The 20,720-nt window shown below is 38.6% G+C and overlaps 1 protein-coding gene across 1 annotated transcript; it reads left to right on the top strand.

Moving 5' to 3' along the window:
- The first annotated feature begins 622 nt into the window (after window positions 1–622).
- On the top strand, window positions 623–20,326 carry rab3da (RAB3D, member RAS oncogene family, a). Its single transcript, XM_079615881.1, has 5 exons — window positions 623–915; window positions 3,216–3,452; window positions 10,454–10,572; window positions 10,802–10,926; window positions 18,737–20,326. Exons 2-5 carry the CDS (start codon window positions 3,216–3,218, stop codon window positions 18,922–18,924), a joined length of 669 nt encoding a protein of 222 aa, XP_079472007.1. The 5' UTR covers window positions 623–915; the 3' UTR covers window positions 18,925–20,326.
- Window positions 20,327–20,720: the final 394 nt, after the last annotated feature.

Below are 20,720 nucleotides of genomic sequence, written 5' to 3'. Positions count from 1 at the left end.
AAATGCTTGAAATCACTAACATTATGAGATTTATACTTTTAATAAAAAGAACATTAATTACATTGTTAATGTAAAAATACAACACAGAATTGTAGTTTTTTTTTTATTTGCATGTAGCCTAACGTAAAAAGTAATATTTTAACCAGGAAAATCTGACAACATTAAGTGTAGCTGGGACAGGAATTTGACTTTACCTCCTTATTTCAGAACACCACACACACACACACACACACACACATATTAGGGGCCTATATGACGTAAAGTCCCCAGTACATGTATGTTTTATGTTTTGTCAGTTGCTGTTATTTTCAGGTTTTTTATAGCCTATAAATAAGTGCTGATTAAAAAGTGGAGAATGGACATTTGCAAGTCTATCAGCGATAGTTCTCTTTCTTATAAATGGACATCGTGTAGATTCATAACAAAGCTTATGTTAATAAACCTAACAACTGTCGATCCTGTGACTTTTTTTCCACTTTTTGAGACGGCTAAGGGCAGCCGTTTGACAGAATGACCCGTATGTAAAGTGGCAGATGATAATGCTGAGTGTGTCTGACTGACAGGAGACCTGTTGATTGGCTGCTCAGTGAGTTCAGATGGACGCTCACCAGGGCCACTAGCTGATCTGGGAACAGCCATCGCCCTTTCGACGAGCCGTCAGCACAAATAAGAGCTGGTCGACAGCCAGGTCTCTGCAGACATCAAGCCTCTGGGTTTGCAACGCCCCTCTGAAGGGAAGGGAATACTCGGGTTTTAAACCGATAAGGCGAGTGAGTGAGTGGACCATTTCCAGTGTGTTTTGCTGGAAAAGTGAAACTGGATCTGCGAAGACTGGATGTCCGGAACCAGCTGAGGAAACGCGCAACATCAACTTTATAGAGTAAAATAAACACCTCTAAAAAAGAGACGAATAAGGTTAGTCACCATATTATTATGTTTGTGCCCGAAGGATACGCATTTTTCATCAACGTTAATAGTTTACAGTAAAGATACATATGAAGACGTCCATATGGGAGCATGACTGGAACCGTTTCAAATATCTCTATTCCCTTTCAACCTCAGAATTGAGTTATGGATGACATGATCATAATCATATTTTCTGAGTGTGTAAGCTGATGTTGTGTTTGACAGATCTGTAGATTTCATAGTTTAGGGTGTGCGTTGCTGTTTGTGTCGACCAGCATCAGATCAAATCTAAATTTTAATTTAATCTTATTCTTAATCTTAGCCTGCATGCGCAAAAGGGCTTTCATGTAATTTTATTTCAAATTGCAGTGGCACAACAGCATTGTATTCATTCATGTGTGTAAGGTGTGTCATATCCTGGTAACTCCCTCTTCAGGTGATTTACAGGTGTTAATGTGATCACCTCTTTCTCATGTGCTCGAGCAGGATGTACTTGTTCAGGAAGGTCTCTGTCGTTTTTCTTATAAGGAAATGGATGTTTATGGGAATCATTTAGGGTGAATTCAGCTTGATTTGGACACTTTTCCCATTCCCAAGTCATCTCAATGGCAAAAAGTGTCCAAACCACCTTGAATTCACCCATGTCATTACTGTTGTTCAAAAACTGTATGGTGTTGTTTTTGTCTGTGGAACAAAAATGTAAGGCTTTTTGAAGAGTCTTAAAGTGTTTGTCTGTCAAGCTCAAAAGGGGCCATCAAATGACCATAAAATACTATAAAAGTAATTCTTAGGATTTATTAATTTGTATTTCAAGTCTTCTGAAGTGATACAACAACGTTTTCTGTGACAAAGATGCTAAAATGTAAGTCATTATTCACAGAAAATCTTCAGTCATACAGTTAACTGTTAACTTACTAAGTAAAACTATTGAAAATCGTTTTTGTTAATTGAAATGAAGCTAATATAAAATATAACATAAAAAATTAAAAGTAAAGTTGAAGTACTAAAATTACTAAAACTGAAATAAATCAAATTTATAAATGTCAATGTAAATGGGTAAAAAAAAGCACATAAAATTAACAATTCAAATAACTGCAACAGTATCACAGGATACACTATAATAATATAATCTGTATTTTCGGGTGAACTCTTTACCCTTTTCTTATTATGTGCTTCCCACTTTAAGCACTGGTTTCTGTCCAGAATGAATTGTGCTGAGCTGGTTTCTTCTGTAATGGCTCTGAATCAAGGAAAGATCCTCACTCAGCATGTCTGATCCGCAAAGAAAGAAAGAGAGAGAGAGATAGATGACAGTGCAAGAAGAATATTTTAACTACATGATGACAGAGTGTCAACGGGGCTTTAGATAATGCCAGGTACACACTGCACGATTTTAGCCCCGATTTTAAGTTAACTAGCCAACAGTTTTGTGGAAATCGTGACAAATGACCAAAATCAGAGGCAAATCAGCATTGGGTGAGTACTGGAATTAGCATTAAAGGGTTAGTTCACCCAAAAATGAAAATACTGTCAGTAATTAATTACTCACCCTCATGTTGTTCCAACACCGTAGGATTTTCGTTCATCTTCTCCGGAACACAAATTAAGATATTTTTGATTAAATCTGAGAGCTGGTTCACTCCTCCATAGGCTTCTATTGTAATTGAAACTTGCCAGCCCAGGAAGTTAGTAAAGACAATGTTTGAATAGTCCAAAGAACTACAGTGGATCAACCTTAAGTTTATCAAGCGATGAGAATACTTTTTGTGCGCAAAAGTAACGACGTTATTCAACTATTAATTTTCTTCTGTGTGGGCCTCGGAGTGAGTTCACGTAGTGGGTTGCTGGTCATGTGTGTGATGCTGGCCAATAGTGAGCCTACGTTCTGACGTACAACACAGAAGCGCTGCGCTGTTACACTATGTGAACTCACTCAGAGGCCCACACAGAAGAAAATGAATACGGTAGTTGAATAAAGTCGTTATTTTTGTTGTTGTTTTTGCGCACAAAAAGTATTCTCGTAGACCTGCAACAAAGCGTCAGCAAGCGTGACTTCTGCAAGCAACCAATCTCTTCTTCATATTCCTCTTATTCACTGCAAATCAGCGGCGCACTTTGGTTGTGAGTTTGTAGACCAGACAGCCAGCATAAATGAGCAAAAGGGTCACAGCATTCTCAACATATGACGGTGGTTTTCTTCTGTTTAGATTTGCTGGAGGGTTAGACAACCGTCATTATTACCCTTCATTGAAATTAGTGACGACATAGCTTGTCTCTCTTACATTTTGACTTTTCCTCCGCCCCTCTAGATGGCGTCGGTCAACGATACCCGTAATCAGACGCAGGTGCAGAAGGATGTGGCCGATCAGAACTTTGACTACATGTTCAAGCTCCTCATCATTGGCAACAGCAGTGTTGGGAAAACTAGTTTTCTGTTCCGCTACGCTGACGACTCCTTCACCTCTGCGTTCGTCAGCACGGTCGGCATCGACTTCAAAGTCAAAACGGTTTACCGTAACGAGAAGCGGGTCAAACTGCAGATATGGGTGAGTGTGGAAGATGAGACATTAACGTTGTTTGTTACATGAGGATGGTGGGTAGTGCCTATATTTGTTCATTTAAAGTCTAAACGTTTTTTTTCTTCAATGGTATATTATTGTGGTATCAACTATTTTAGATTTACCTGCCCTTTAAATGGCACATAAAAACAAAACAGACTGTGGTTTAAACATTGATCTTTTTTCTCTCGCTAAGGCTACGTTTACACGTGGACGGCTTTTTTTATAAACGGACATTTCACCTCTCTCAGTTTTCAAAAATAATATTGTGCACACCTGTCAGTTTTCAGAAAAGTGTTAGTTTCACGAACCCGTGTATATGCCGTCTAGAGCATGCCAAACCTGTAGGTGGCAGTGTAACGAGAAGCTCAAGCCCACGTTAGCCAATCAGAATCCTGCAAATAGTCACATACTGTGACGTCGGCTGCCTAAAATTCAGTTTTTCTCAGTTTACAAGCAAACGTGCAAACGAAGTTTTCCAAAATCTCCACTCCGGACGGAGTTTTTAGAAAGAATCGTTTTCAGAGGCGAATTCTACGTTTGCGTGTAAATCAAGGGCACAAACGAAGGGAAATGTCAAAATAACCATGTACGTGTAAACGGGGCCTAAGTGGGCCGTTTTTGATCAGAATAAGCTTGAAAGTAGACCAATAGAATGCATTAGTATCGCCCACTTTTTAGTGGCATTGGTTTTGGAAGTCTTTTCCCCATAGGAGTTATGGTTCCTAAAAAGGCCAGTAGATGGCGATGTTACTTTGTAAAGAAACATACGCAAGCACATGGCGTCATCGTTTTTCTTCACAAATTCGTGTTTTTGTAGTTTACACAGTTGATAACGGTATCGTTTTCAAAAACTTGCACTTTGAATCCCATTTTCAATAGTTTGCATTTTCAGGCCCACAAAACGGCGTTGTTGTGAAATGGACGGCCAAAACACATAAAAAGTTTTTAGTTGAAAACAGTATCATGTAAACGGCCCCTAAAAACTAGGATACTAGAGGCCCGTTCACACCAAGGATGATAACTGTAAAGATATCGTTCTAAAAATTCTTCTCAATATTAAAGAATAGAGTTCACAACACAGCTATAATGATAACAGCACAGAGAAACGATATCGTTGGAATCACTTTCAGAACGATTTTATCCAGCTGATGAACGATAAAAACACAGCCAATCAGAATCCATCCTGCTGTAACGAGCTCGAGCATTTAAAGTGACAGAATAAACGCATTGAATAAACAGAACAATATCGTCTGCTGGTGTGGACGCTAATATAGTTATCTTTATAGTGATCCTTCATGGTGTGAACGGGCCTTAAAGGCTTTAGTGAGGGCACAATCCCATGAAACATTGCAAATGACTATTAATTTAAAGATGTGGAATCAACAAATTTTAAGTTTTTCAAAATATGCATACGTCATTCACAGTGATTCGTGGGAGTGAGCGAGCACTAAAGTTTTTTTTGCCGTGATTTGCTCATTTCAATTTTGATGGAGATTTCTGTGCAGAATTATGGGTATTGTAGTTTTTCACCAGCAAATCCCACCATTATACATGATTATTTTAACAATAAGTTGAAATAATGTGGACTGACGACTTCAAAAAAATTGTATACCATCAATGAACTAGGCCTACCTCATATAGCTCACAGTAGGGTTGTCTTTAAAGGTTGTTAAGCTATCATTAAAAATAACTTGCCCTATGGAGAAAATGAATGGGATTTTTTTTTTTTTTTTTGAAACCCGCCTGTTGCGCTTTAGTCTGGCTATGCGAGTCTTTGGTGCAATGCTCTTAGTTTAAATGCATGCAGTTTCATTGCAGGTATATTGGAAGAATAATGCTTTAAAATCAGTTATTATTCATATTTCCAGTTTAAGCCAGAAAATAAAAACTTGTTATTGCCAAAGTCAAATGTTGTGAAAAGAGGATCCACTAACCATGTGTCAGTATGACTTACTAATACTTTGATCAAGATAATCGTGTGTGTGTGTGTGTGTGTGTGTGTGTGTGTGTGTGTGTGTGTGTGTGTGTGTGTGTGTGTGTGTGTGTGTGTGTGTGTGTGTGTGTGTGTGTGTGTGTGTGTGTGTGTGTGTGTGTGTGTGTGTGTGTGTGTGTGTGTGGTGTGTGTGGTGTGTGTGGTGTGTGTGGTGTGTGGTGTGGTGTGTGTGGTGTGTGTGGTGTGTGTGTGAGTGAGAGGGAGAGAGAGAGTTGCAAAACATCCAGACCAAACCAGATGGCCCCATCATTTGATGCATTATTTGTAGGGCACACACACACACACACACACACACACACAGGTCTAAATCCATTTTGAGGGAACCTTTAGAAAATAAAAGCCATAAAATCAAATTGGTTGTGCTTTTTGACCGTCCAGACAAGCATCCATCTGCCTTCTGCACTGAATCACTAATTGAATCAATACTGAGACAGGACGTTGGCCCAGTGCTGCCAAAGAATTATTTATGATCTGGTGTGTGTTTTTGTGGCCGCATAAGTGTTTTAAGTCTTTTTGTTAAATTCTGTCAATTCCTGTTTTGAAACTGTAATTTTAGTTGTTATCGTTGTTGTTCGGCAGTTCACAGCCGCAGCCTTCCTCGACGGAGGAAGCGACAGTACTTTCTGTTGATGAAAGGAAGTGGGTGAGAACGTCTCAAGAGGTGTTGAGTAGCATTTTCCCAGAATGCACTTGTGTGCTGATAACCTACCATAGAACAACTCGGCTCGACTAGAATAGAGTGTAAGCTAGTAACTAGATTTTTTACATTACATGTGCAAAAACGTGTGGACACAATGCTAGGATTGTGGGTAAGTTGCCAGGGCGTTAATATGTGGTTGCTAGGGTTTTCTAGATAGTTTCTAGGGGGTTGCTTCCTAGCCCAAGTTAGAGTCCACCATCAAGTCAGATGATATTCTGCCTCCCCAGGTATTAATTAAAAAATACGGCAAGTGAAAACTGTAAGTATGATTGATTAGAAAATCTGAAGGAAAATTATGTCATGTCCAGGCTGATGGCACAGTCCCAATTGTTGAATCATATTGCGCTGATGCTTTTATCATACATTAGACCAGAGCTTCTCAACTGGTTTTGCTTCAGGATGCATATTTTACATTGGATATCAAGTGGCGACCCAATCTGCTACCTAAAGTATTTACCGTACAGAAGTTTATTGAACAAAAAATGTAAATGCATTTGCATTGCATTGCATGAAAATGTGATTACCTGAGAATTCATACTGTCTCGTCGCCGGTTCAGCAGCCAATCAATCGCTTCTTACTGTCTACTCTCGCATTTACTGGGCCCTCCTCCTCCCCAGCACCACCTGTGTAGATCTGCTACAGGGTCTCTTTAGTCTTGCAGCAGCAGATCAGATTACCTGAAGGTTTAGCAGAGCAGCATCAGCATGTTTTCTTCTCTGTATTTCTTTTGGTAGCAGATCTAGTCTGCCAAATTAACCAAACCTATTTACATTTCTCATTCATAAAATGTGTGTAACAAACTACTCCGATGGTTATCAGGACTGAAATTTTGAGTTTTCTCCTCTCTTTTAGAAATTGATGCGCCCATTTATTTTTCTATCTTAATTATTATTAACTATATTGATTATATGGTTAGTTGCATTTTATTATTTGCATTCAGCATTGCACTTTTCCCCCCGGCTGTACCTGTAGAGGACCACTGCATTAAAGGGCACCTATTATGCCCCTTTTCACAAGATGTAAAATAAGTCTCTGATGTCCCCAGAGTGTGTATGTGAAGTTTTAGCTGAAAATACCCCACAGATATTTTTTTACAGCATGTTTAAATTGTCATTTTTTGGGGGGCTGAGAAAAACGCACCATTTTAGTGTGTTTCCTTTAAAAGTTAATGAGATGCGGTTCCACGCACAGAGGGCGGAGCCTAACCAGCTCGCACTCAGAGCCAGGACAATCTCATCTCACAGAAAGATGATAATATCAAAACAGAAACTCACAGTAACGGTGTGAACTATGAGAATACTGAATCGAGATAGAACAGGTGTGTTTATTTTAATTACGTTTATAACTTATATGCCATCTGCTCCACTATTAATACAAGCCTGCTGTAGTTAGACCCTGTCTGAATGATGACCAAAATATACTGATGATGAGTTCAATTAAGTTTATTGTACATCAGACAAAAGATGAAGCGTTAGTTTTACTGCAGAAAATCACTGTAAGAATAAACACCGTATAAGAAGTGCGCATTAAGTCTTATACATAAACTCTCTCTCTCTCTCTGTCGCTTTCATTAACATAACGTTACACAGCGAAGTACACAAAACACTTGTTACAACTAACAGTAAACAAATATATACACACCTTTTCAGTGGGTGCTTTATAAACTGGTAAACTGTATATCTGTAAAACGACTCGATGAGCTCGAGCTGTCATAAAGTGCTCGCTCTCACTTTCATTTCTGCCGTGATCAGTAACGTTAGTCCTGTCGCTCCGGAGACTGTAAGCTGGATCACGAGAGCAGTTGTACTGATCAATCCTCGAGTAACAACGAGAGTAAATGAAGACTGCTATGTTTATTCTAACATACAACAAAACGAAACACCTCAATCGCTTTCGGAGATATTCTACAGCTGCTCCAGCGGCGAAACAATGGCGGACTGTGTCCAGCTCACTCAGGGCGGGTCTATGCTCAAACTGCAGTGTCAATCAACAGTCGGGGGCGGGGCTTGTGCAATTCTACGTCACATTGAATTGATTCTGAGAACTGGTTTCAGTAAAGGCACTCTTCTGTCGTCAAGATCCCAGAGCGCAGTCCAAGCGTTGTGGTGTGTGTGTGTGTGTGTGTGTGTGTGTGTGTGTGTGGTGTATTTAGTGGGTGCGGAGGAGCCACATTGCTCTTTACTAAGTGTTTGGAAATGTTTAGTTAATAATCAGTCATGTTTTATTGACTATATTACTATAGCAGTGAGTAAGAAGTAAAACAATCATATGGTGTTTGTGTTGTTGTATCTCCATGTTTCAGGACTTTCAGTTACAATTTAGACATTCTAGAAGTAACTTTACAACTACATGTCAACTAACTCTCATCAGAGTATTTGTAGACTATTAGGTTAGGGTTAGGGCTAGTATAAGTTGACAGGTACTTGCAAAGTTACTTATAGTCAGAATAATGTCTATTGGAGAGCATACAAATAAAGTGTCAGCAGATATTAAGCAGGCAGTCTACTAATACTCGAACGACTGGCAGTTGACAACATGACGGGTAGTTACTTATAGTTAGTAGAATGTCTAAAGTAGATTATCGAAATAAATTATCCATTTAACAGCCAAAATAATCTCATTCTTTCATGAGTTCAGGATACAGTTCAAAGTTCAGGTCAAGACCTCCGAGATGGCCTAAATCCTTCTTTTAAGAGCTTAGGGGTGTTTAAAACTAGCATCTTTTCAGGCAATATTAATTGTATGCTATATAATAGTTTGCCATAGCATTATTTTAAGAGCTTAGGGGTGTCTTTTCAGGCAATGTTAAAAAAATTGGGGATTTATTAATTTTTTTATTATAAACTCTTGGGACACTAAAGTGTATCATATATTTGTTTAAAGTACCATATAGAGTATGAGCGTGTTCTCATTTACATGTACTCTCTCTCTCTTGTTTACTTTAAGGAGGAGACCATCATTTAAAGGCAAGGGCGAATGTAATTTGAGGCATTTCGCTAAGAAGGAAGAGCAAATATTACGCATTACATTGGGTTAGTCATCACAGTGCTCTGTAGATTTAACTGCTGTATTGACACAGTCATGGACATTGAAGAATCATTTCCTGACTTTAAAGGTTGCTTTCGGATCAGAATGATGCATGTAAGATTGCATGAAGAAACGGTTCAGTTGTCTTTGTTATAAAGTTAGTCGTCATCGTGTATGTGTGTGTGTGTGTGCGTGTGTGTGTATTGCAGCTAGCACATCTTATCTCTGTTGAAAGAAGGGGCTGAGGCTTTTGTTAAGCTCCCATTAGTTTGAATTCAGTCCTAAAATACAATACATGCATATATACAACCCTCTAACAGCTGCCCAAACCAAGAGTTACCATGGGAACCTACATAGGTGAGGTCACAGCATTCTAAATCAAGTCAAGGCTCTTCAGTATCATGGAAACTAATCAAACGTTGCCTAGTTACCAGATTAACATGGCTGTTAACCTCTAATCCCCCTGAGTCTGTTTCATTTGCATTGCATTTACTTGAGTACCGGTAATTAAGTTTATTTTTTGACATGCATTTAAAAAAATTATCAAATATTTAAGATATGTTTGCATTAATGGGTTGGTTCACCCAAAAATGAAAATGATCCCATAATTTACTCTGTATTTTGACATAAAAATATCTGGGTTCTTCCAAGCTTTATAATGTGAGTGAATAGCAACTGAGATTTTGAAGCCCCAAAAAGCACATCCATCCATCATAAAAGTAAGCTTTGCTACCAATATAAAATGATCTAACATTGTCAATATCGCTGTGATTTTTTTTAATGCACTTTTTATTTGGCCATTAAGTTTACTAAAGATGTAATTCGAGTAGTTGTGATCCCTCCTGTGTGAGTAATTGAGCATTAAAACTATTATTAAACACATCATTTGCTTCATCACTCAAAATTATTGACATAAGTTTTGTCATAACTCATGTAATAAAGTGTTTTATTAAATATGTATGTATATATGTCTCTATATGGCTTACGCCTTAAACATTTATTTGCACATAATTAATGGTGAAATATCCTATTTATTTGAAGTCTGTCAGCACTCTACTGAAATATTACATTTTCTAGCAAGAAATAACAGCAACCAATCATAGAGAAAAATAACTCGTAAGGTTGACAGACTCAAAGCATAAAGCAATGGATGGTTTCTGCAATCTATATGGTTTCTGCTATACAGTGTTTTAGGAAGTAATGCTTAGATGTATTAAACGTGTGTTTGATGGCTATATTGAGGATGCTTGCATGTTGTTTCTCAGGACACAGCAGGGCAGGAGCGGTACCGAACCATAACCACAGCGTATTACAGAGGGGCCATGGGCTTTCTGCTGATGTATGATATCACTAACCTCGACTCCTTCTACGCCGTGCAGGACTGGTGAGTTTACGTTATTTATAGTTTTGCATGGATGCTAAGATCCCAGAGTAATAATATTTTTCTTATTGAATACCAATCTGCTATGTCTCTAGGTAGTAACTCAAAGTGAAAGTGATTGAAATGTGTGTTACTTTCTTGATGAAGTGCCACACATTTTATACTGGCCACAAAGAGGGCGCTCATGAGCGTGTGTGTGTGTGGTGTGTGTATTTGTGTGTGTGTGTTCCAGGGCAACTCAGATTAAAACGTACTCGTGGGACAACGCTCAGGTGATTCTGGTGGGGAACAAATGTGATCTGGAGGACGACAGGCTGGTGGCCAGAGAGGACGGGCAAAGACTGGCTAATGAGCTAGGCATGTTACAGGACAAAAGAAAGCATTAGACACACACACACACACACACACACACACACACACACACACACACACACACACACACACACACACACAAGCCTGTAAATAAACACTTAAACATGCCAGGGTCCAGATTTGACCTATCGGTAAGCCCCTCCCCTCGAACGCAGATGAGCCAATGGCAGTTGAGTATCAGTTGCAAGGGGCCGGAACTCGGACATCTTCAGGTTTCAGCGCCATAGAGAAACATTGAAAGATCCGAAGCTCTCATCGGTTTTATTGTGTTTATGCTACAAAAATGGTAAAACGATGCGTCTGGGGTACTTGTAACACTGATTGCAGGTATCCTGAGAGGATGGGCATGGGTATTCATGTATTGAATCATCGTACATTCGCCATAGTAAAAGTATGATAAGATTTGCACGAACAGACTGCGAACAATTATCTGCGCAACAAGACTGAAGCCCGGTTTATTTATCATATCAATTATGTGGGCGCAGTAACCTGGTTCCCTAAGGATTCAACCCCAATCCCAAATCCCAAATGAAGACAAAAACTTTCATTTTCTGGTTGTCATACTCTCATTAAGTTACAATTAAAGTGAGCTAGTCCATGCTAATGTACAAACCTTAAAAGCTACCGTGACATGAGGCTTCTCCAGCTTGCATTGTGATCTCTAAGCCCTCACTTCCAAATTAATCATGTTACGTACCAGCATATTTATTTTACAAACTTTTATATATCCCTCCATGGTAGGGGTGGGCGATATGAGCTAAAATTCATATCACGATATTTTTCACTGTTCAGACGATATCGATATTATATCGCGATATGAGAAAAAAAATAAAAAATTGGAATCACATTTTAGTACACCTTAAAATACAGGCAAAATATGTATTTTAACCTTATATACCTAGAAAAAGGTGAGGGATTTCATTGCAAATAGACCAGAACAATCTTTTTTTATTGAGCCATTGTTTTTATTAAAACGTGCAAACGTGCAACATGAGGTAGGCCGGTATGAAATACATTAAATATTACATACATTGAAATAAAATATTTAATGAACACAGGAGATAAAAATACGGTAATTACAAACTAAAATATGTTATAACACTAATGTTTTCAAACAAATCTTTTGAACCCTTAGCTAGTACGAACAACTTTCTTTAAGTTTTTCTTTTTCATTGTGCAATTGTTTCTTTTCAAACTGTGCAAACATGCAACACAAGCTAGGCCTGGCTAGGCCTAAATTAAATATTATGTAAAATTAAATAAAATACTGTATTTAAAGTACATATGAGATAAAGAAAATTACTACATGAAAAATAAGGTCATTAATACAAACTTATTTATCAAACTTCAAGCCTCAGCCATCAAGTATCAATTGGAACTTCACATCGCATCAACTTCTCTTCTTCACAAGTTTCGTGCCAGGAAGACCAGTCTGTTGACCATTTCTGGCTTCAGTGCCGCCCTGCTACAGGTGACGACATTTCCCCCAGTGCTGAATGCCCTCTCAGAGGGCGAACTTGTGGCAGGAATGCATAAGTATTTCTTTGCCAGACAACTCACACGTGGGAAATTAGATTCATGAAATCGCCACCACTCCAAAGGATCAGTCTCACTGTCTGGTGCCATTGCCAGAATGTAGCTGTTTAGCTCTTGATCAATGATCTGCTTTTGTGAACAGGCAGAGGCAGATGCACTGCTGGTCTTCTTAAAGAAGCTTCCAAGGCTCTTCTTAGGCTTCTTGGCTGATGGTAGTGGATCTGCTGGAGCCGTGGCTGCTTCTCTCTCCCTTTCAGGTTGATCCTCTGCAAGAGATGATGATTCTACCAGGCCAGTGTTCTCCACCAGAAGGTTTTCCGTCTCTGAGGCAGCTCTTACCTTAATGTCCTCAAGCTTCTCAGTGGATATGTACATGGTCTTAAACCTTGGGTCAAGGAAGGTAGCCATGGTGAGTAGCTCATCTGTTGCTGGGTCAGTATACTTGTCATTCAAGTAATCGAGAACCTTAGTCTTGATATCCTGGGTCAGTTCGGTATCACCCTCTTTTGGATTCAAAACCTCTGTATTTAACAGATGGATGACAGGCTTCAAATAGGACACACTCACGTATGCTTCTCCTGACAGGGCATCCGTAAATTCCTGGAGTGGCTTTAGTGCTGCGGTGACTGACTCCAGGACCATGATGTCTTGCCACGTAGGTACAAGGTGCCGTGTCTTTTTGTCTGCTGCCAGGACTTGTGTAATGGCTTTCTCCTGCTCCAGGACTCTTTTAATCATCTGCAAACGAGATCCCCACCTGGTTGGGGATTCTGTGATGAGCTTGTGTGGGGGCAGGCCTCTTTCCATCTGTGCACTCATCAGGGCCTTCTGTTTTTTCCAGCTATAAGAAAATGTGCCCACTATCTTCTTGCACACACCTGTGGCCCGAGAAATCCGGGTTTCATTTTGGACACTCCTTTCTGAAAATTGCACATAAGTAATAAAAATAATAGGGTGAAAAATAATTACAATAGAATGACAATAAAAATCACAGTAATTACAACCAGTTTAATTTACAACATGGACACTGAACATTTAGACTGTAATTATGCATATATATTCACATTCAACTAAGTTATGATACAAGAGAGAGTTATCACGTATGAAAAATATACTCAGACGGTTACACTTTCTGTGAGCATGGCTCTGGCCTTTTTGCACATCTTGTACTAATGTTTAAACAACTTCAACTGTCAACATTTACACTGCTCTCACTTTTACTACTTGTACTTTACTTATTTTTCTAAAATTTTAAGTGTATTTATATTTTTTTATTAGTGCTGTCAATCGATTAAAAAAAATAACTAATTAATCAAACGTTTTCTGTAATTTATTATAGTGATTAAAACAGAGTTTTTCATATTTGTATATATAAATACTTATATGCTTTAATTCAGCGCGTGCAGCACAGGAGAGCTGCTGCTCATCCCTTTAAAAACGAACGATAGTGCTGGGCATGTCTGAGACGGAGAGCTTTAAATTGTGCAGCCTACAGCTCTACTATACATGTCTAAAAAGACCAGCCATTTCTCATATTTTTATCATATTCTTTATCAAAATGGTTAATTATAAAAGACATTTTGCTGTTTAAATGCAAAAGAGATGGCGTAACGGAGCTGGGAAATAGAGCATGACTGATCTGATGTCGGTCAGTGTGCTATCTGGGTAATGTTGTAATTTCAGTTGAAATTCAGAATTTGTAATTGCATCTTTTTTTTATGAATGAAGACCATTATCACTGAAACTAATACTGACACTTTTGTCTCTATGAATTTTTAAACAAATGAATATACATTCAACATTACAGTATTGTAGCCTATTGATACCTGTCTAACAGGTAGGAAATATTGGCTATAATAAAGTTATCAAACACTTTATTTATGCACTTCACTGCATAAACTATAAATTAAACATAGATTAATCCTAAAATGTGTGCGCGATACTGGTGCACGTCTTTCTGTGTCCCGTGTGTGTCAGACAGGAGTATAGCTACAGGACATTCACAGACAGTGCGTTCTCTTGTGTCTTGTCGCGCTTGAATTGTTTAAAAGCATTGCAAGAATAAGAGCGTGATCATATAATGTAAGCCAAAGGATGACAGAAAAAAACGGATGCTGTGTTCATTATTTTTTACCGCGTTAAACTGACAATCATCGCATACGTCAACGCGCTAATTTCGGCAGCACTTATTTATAATTATGAATATATTATATTGTTCTTATTTAATATTTTGTTCTCCCTTTTACCTGTTTTACACATTAATACACATTCCTTGTAGCCTACATGTATACCCACATTAGCCTATATGATTCAATAAATATGATTTCTAGATGAATGCTCAGATTAGACGATTTTAACTATAGCTATATATTTTTCTTTAATAGCCTGCATCATAAATGTAGAAACTTACCAATGGCATTGTGCAGCCTGTGTCCGAAACACCCAAGTTGTGTCCAGTTGTTCAGCTGCAGTGCTTTGATCATGTTTGATCCACTGTCGGTTGTCATACATACTTGACGTGACTCTTTTAAACCCCAACACGAAAGTGCATCCCTCAGACCCGAAGCGATTATTTCCCCAGTGTGGTCGTCAGGAAAATATGAAGTTTGTAGGCATTTGCTTTGCAGTTTCCATTCACCGTCAATGTAGTGGATTGTAAGGCTGATGTAGGGTTCTGTGGTACGGCTTGACCATAGATCGGCAGTGGTGGAGAAAAATGCAACGTTACTTATTTCGTTGTAAACTTTTTCCCGACATTCGGTGTAAAGCTGTGGCAGGCATGTTTGGCTAAAATATTTACGGCTGGGGATCTCGTATCTTGGATCCAGAGTTTGAATCAACTTTCTGAAACCTTCTTTCTCCACAGTTTGAATGGGTATCATGTCCTTCGCAATGTGATGTGTTATGGCACTTGTTATGGCTTTCCACTTATTGCCCGTCTTGTCATAACGAGTACCGGCAGCGAATGAATACTTAATTGATTGCTGAGTGGGAGCCGTCTTCGCGCGTACTCCGTCTTTGGGAATATCTGTTGGACCTGGACGCATTTGGGTGCATTCCTCATATGTGCGGACATGCATGGTTTTCAAGTGATTAAAAAGATTGCTGGTGTTTCCACCTTTGGCTGCAACAACACGGCGACACAACTTGCATAGTACTGTTTGTTGGTCGATGTCAGAGATTTTGAATCCAAACCAGTTCCAGACGACAGAGGAGCCCCCCTTCTTTTTAACCAATTCTTCCTCGTGCTCTTCAACATGACTTTCAGCATATTTGCTCATCTTGTTCACTTTTGCAGTCCCTATTAATCTCACAAGTTCGCAAACTGCAGTTGCATGTGCTCGCGTCGCTTTATGTTGTTGTGGTTTGTGCTCTATTAACTTGGACTGTTACCGCGCTCTCGGTGTTTGATTATTAATGCCTGTGCATTCCGCGCGTTGGACACAATAGAGGAGAAGGTTAAACGTTCAGTTCTGCGTCGATTCTGTATGTCATTAGTAGTGTTAAAAGTTGTAAAGAGTACCAAATTGACCAAAACAATATACCTGCAACATTTTAATTCATGAATATACGGTATCCACGATATTGCAAAATCCATATCATGGCACAACATAATACCGGTATTCACGTTCATACCGGTATAGCGCCCACCCCTACTCCATGGCATATTTAAGTCCCACTTGAATACTCCTCAACAAGAGGTGATCCTTTTGTGTCCAAAATCAATCAAAAACATCTTGGGACAAGGTTTTCACACTGACGGCTGTCATTGTAAGACAGTTAGCAACTCTGTTTGTTTGTCCGAGATAGCAACAGTAACTAAGGGGGGTGGGGCTTACCCAGACGCGGCCTTACCTATGTTTCACCCGTTTTAATTAATTGGAAGATTAACAGACAGCAAACAGACTGCAAAAGACCAGCAAAATCCCACAACAGACCAGCAAAATCCCATTAATTTTCTCTGTAGGATATTGATTTTCAGCCATAATGTCTAAACCATCCAAGGTAGATTGACCACGAGCTATGAGGTTGTGAAACGAAAGTTTCTGCTCAAAGCCACAAAGGTATGAAATCAACCTTGTTATTTGCGATCTTCTGGAGAAATACTGATTGGTCGAACTCGCGCCGCGGTTACCATGGCGACATTTACCGCCCCGCGAAAGGCTTAAGCTATCTAAAGTATAATATCGGCAGTCTATGTGTCTATACCTTTGCCTTTTTTGCCGTTAGGTTAAAATGTTACTTTGAGCAGGAAAGTTGAGGGGATGTTTGAGCTGTTTTTTTTTTTTTTAAAGTCAGCCGAGACAGCTGAAAATATACTGCGCAAATCTTTAAGCAGTGAAGTTGCCCTGCGTGAAAGAGCAAGGCTTATTCCAACGTAAAACGCTGTATAATTGTATATAGTTTTAATCAAATACGGTTGGATTATTTCTATGGTGAGCTGCCTGTTCATGAAGCTGAAAGTGCACGTAATAAAATAATATACCATTGATGCAAATCAACAGGATTCCTTGCTTTTTCTGCTCTATTATGTTTCTGTTTTATGTGGGTAGGGCCCCATATTAATTATTGAAACGGGCCCCCAGATGCTTAAGGCCGCCGCTGGGTTCACCGATAGGTCAATTATGTTTTGTTTGCAATCCCTCCCAATGGTGGGTGAACTTGCTATGCCATTTTTTTATATAGTTGTAAATGCTGCTTTTATAATACTTTGACCTTTCTTGTAGTTTTGCAGACCCAGTCCCCGTGCACTTCCAATATATGACATTTAGTTGCATGGATAATCTACAAACAAGTTTTTGTTTTTCTCACATTAAAAAAATCATACAGGTTTGGAATGACATGTTAACTTGCATAATGACAGAATTGTACGTTTTGGAGGCGAACCATTTTAAAGCTCTCGTTCGGCGTTTGGCGAGTGTTAATTTTGGACCCTGTGCATGACACGTCACCCTCTGAGTTTCCTCTGGCCTGCACAGCCTTATTTGGACAGAAGAAAAGACAGAAGAAATGCTATGAATGATGCAGGCCTTTCAAAGTACAGATATAGCAAATGTTTCTCAGAGGGTGTACACTGACATTTATTGCTCAATAGATGTTAGATATAATGAGTAATGACATTATATGTAGTGGATGACTATTAAAGATTTGATGGCCGATATAAAACACACGCACACGCCCGATTGGATCATAACTGCAGTCATTTTTATGTTTCTAGCATGTTATATGTTTGGCAACAGTTCTTCTAACCCTAATTGATGGAGTGTGCAGCTTTTCATTTCTTAAACAACCATATGAAGACTCATCATGTTCATATTCCAGGATGACAATGTCAAGGTTCATAAAGCTCAAACTGTGAAAGAATGATTGTGAGGAATATGAATAATTTTCACACATGAAGTCCAGACTTTTTTAAATTCATTGAAAGTCTTTGGGATGTGCTGGAGGACACTTTACAGAGTGCTGGACTCTAGCATTGTCGATACAAGATCTTGACCAAAAATGTATGCATCTCTTGATGAAAATAAATGTTGTGATGTTATGAGGTACATACATTTTTTGGTACACACTCCATCAATTAGAGTTCGAAGAACTGTCGCCAAACATATAACATGCTAGAAATAATAATCACTGCAATAATGATCCAATCATAGACTCTTAAGCCATTACATTTAAATCCAAACAGTGAAGGTCAGTGTGTATATATAGTATTATATACATAAAATAAACACATTTTATTTAATATAAAAACATTGATTTTGTAACACTAGAAGATTTAACAGCTGGATTTGCAGATGTTTGTTGGCATTTAATGTTTATTAGATATGTAAACAATTGTTTAAATGATATAAAAGCTTATTTCTGACAGTATATGGGGGGAAAAGTATTATAGCATTTGCGTTTCGTTTATTAGAACTGTTGAAGTCGGTATGAAACTGAATTTTTTTACAGTATTTCATCAAAAAATAAGAATAGTTCATTTTGATTTTGAACTAATGAAGATGGAGAATGGGAAGCTCCTGTGCGTCTGTCAAAATAAAAGTCCCACTTCAGATACTTACGGTAATGCCAAATATCAGCTGGCCCCTAATTATATGTGTAGAATGTTTTTATTCTGCTTGTAAAAAATCATATTTTTAGGTTAATAAAACCATACAGTTTTATTCAAATCTGATTTGATTTCACATTTCATCTTATTCTCTATAACTCGAGATATCTCCTCTTCTGTTTCTCTCTTTCTCTTCCGTCTGTTTTGCAGGCTTCCAGTTTTTCGAGGCAAGTGCAAAGGATAACATTAACGTCAAGCAGGTGTTTGAGCGGCTGGTCGACATCATCTGCGACAAAATGAACGAGAGCTTGGACGGAGACCCCAGCATAGTAACCAATCACAAAGGCCCAATTCTGCAAGACACGCCCCCTGATGGACAGAGCGGCTGTGGATGTTAATGATCCTCTCTCAACAAACACTCATACTTGAAGGCAAACATTCACACACACACACATGCACACACTCCCTCTCTCTCTCTCTCTCTCTTACTCACACGTACACCAGAAGAAAAACTCAAGCCAGTATATAGTATGAAATGCCAACCAAGCAGTAAGAATCCAGCATAAGCCCTTTAAAATGAATCCTCAACATTTCAGTTACATGAACAGGCCCCTCAGGGATTGAATGAAATGGGACGGGTTTCCCTTTGTGTGATGTGTGGCTGCTAATACATTGAACTGTGATGAGAAAAGCTGGGAAAATACTGCATGAAACTGCAGAGCGGGATTTAGAAATTCACATGCCAAAGTCTCAACTGTTTCAAACTACACCAGTGTCTGTTTACATCATGCTCAGATAAAAAGCATTTGGTCGTCAGTGTGAAGTAGCTTTGAAATGTATATGGATTATTTTAATGGATGCAAGGTTATGTTTTACTTTAATATAGGGGATAAAACATTTTAGGACTGCTCTGGAAATATCCAGTCAATATCAGTCAAACTTCATAGTTTTTGTTACTTGTTGTTTCAAAGTATGTCCTCAACTCCGATTATATTTGTCTTTGGCATTTGCTTTGAATGCAATAATTTTGCTTCGCTGTGGACACTAAAAGAGACCCTGAAATTACTAGTCGCTTGATCCTGTGGCTAAACCTGGATGCTAGTCAGTAAAGGGTCATGCTTAGGTCAGGAAAGTTAACTAAGTCACACAAATGGTTTAAAATAGGTTAAAAAAAAGTTAATGATTGTGTGTGTGTCTATATATAGACACACACACACACACTCCTGGGGCCAAATTAGCAACATTTAAGCAAATGTACTGTTTAAAAAAGCCATTGCTGTCTCAGAAAAACATCAGAGACTAAATAAAGTTTTTGGGAGAATATGGGAAGTTGTGTGTGGAGCAATGAATCGCAATGAAACAAGAGTTGCATGGTGATCCTCAAGAGTGGTGTCTTCGAAAATCTGCTGAGAAATATAATAACTGTATCTCTACCGCACAGTGAAGCATGGAGGAAGATGTCATTGTGTCATTTTTCAATAAGTCAATGCTCCTGCCCAAACTGCAAAGACACCCAGGAAGTGGCTTGAGAACGAGTCCAATACAGTGAATATTTGGTCTCACAATAAACTCATACGAACTGGGAGACATTTTTCTGCTACTCATGACCTTTTTTTAAATCCATCAGCATTGAGTGGAACAACACTGACTCTTCTTCCTGTAAAACGCTGTCTGCAAGTTGAAGAAAGCTTCTGTGCCAAGTTACTTTATCTACAGTATTTGTGCAATTCTTGCTAATTTCCTGACCAGCGATTTGTGAATTGAAAAGGTTAAGGCCATTAAAAGACCACAAAATACTTTGCCTTGTTTGGCTTGTCCCTTTTTTTCTTTGCACGCACGCACACACACACACACACACACACCGCACATTAACACAAACAAAAAAATCGCACATATACACACACATAAATACACTTTCTGCAGCACCACACAGTCTTTAGGGTGCCATTTGATGATGTCACAGAATTATCTGCTTTTTATATGATTTTAGAATAACTTCTTGATCCCGTTACACTCAATGATCTCTTACAAACTACATTTTTGGGACTAAAGTCCCTTAATTGGTTATTTAAATACTTTAAAAATAATAATAAGATATGGTCCTTTTGATATTACACTGCCAACACTTATACCAAGAAAACAAATATATGTTTTTTAACTTAGTATTTTATATGGGCCTATTTATTAAAGAGGT

The sequence above is a fragment of the Phoxinus phoxinus genome (assembly GCF_949152265.1).
Source record: "Phoxinus phoxinus genome assembly, chromosome: 6".
Taxonomy (NCBI): domain Eukaryota; kingdom Metazoa; phylum Chordata; class Actinopteri; order Cypriniformes; family Leuciscidae; genus Phoxinus; species Phoxinus phoxinus.
This window is presented reverse-complemented; position numbering and strand designations above follow the sequence as displayed.

Excerpts from the sequence above, each read along its gene's own strand:
- rab3da (XM_079615881.1), top strand. The coding sequence starts at position 3,216 with ATGGCGTCGGTCAACGATACCCGTAATCAGACGCAGGTGCAGAAGGAT. Across the intron at positions 3,453-10,453 it reads GGGTCAAACTGCAGATATGG|GACACAGCAGGGCAGGAGCG; the intron begins GTGAGTGTGGAA and ends GTTGTTTCTCAG. Across the intron at positions 10,927-18,736 it reads AAGACTGGCTAATGAGCTAG|GCTTCCAGTTTTTCGAGGCA; the intron begins GCATGTTACAGG and ends TCTGTTTTGCAG.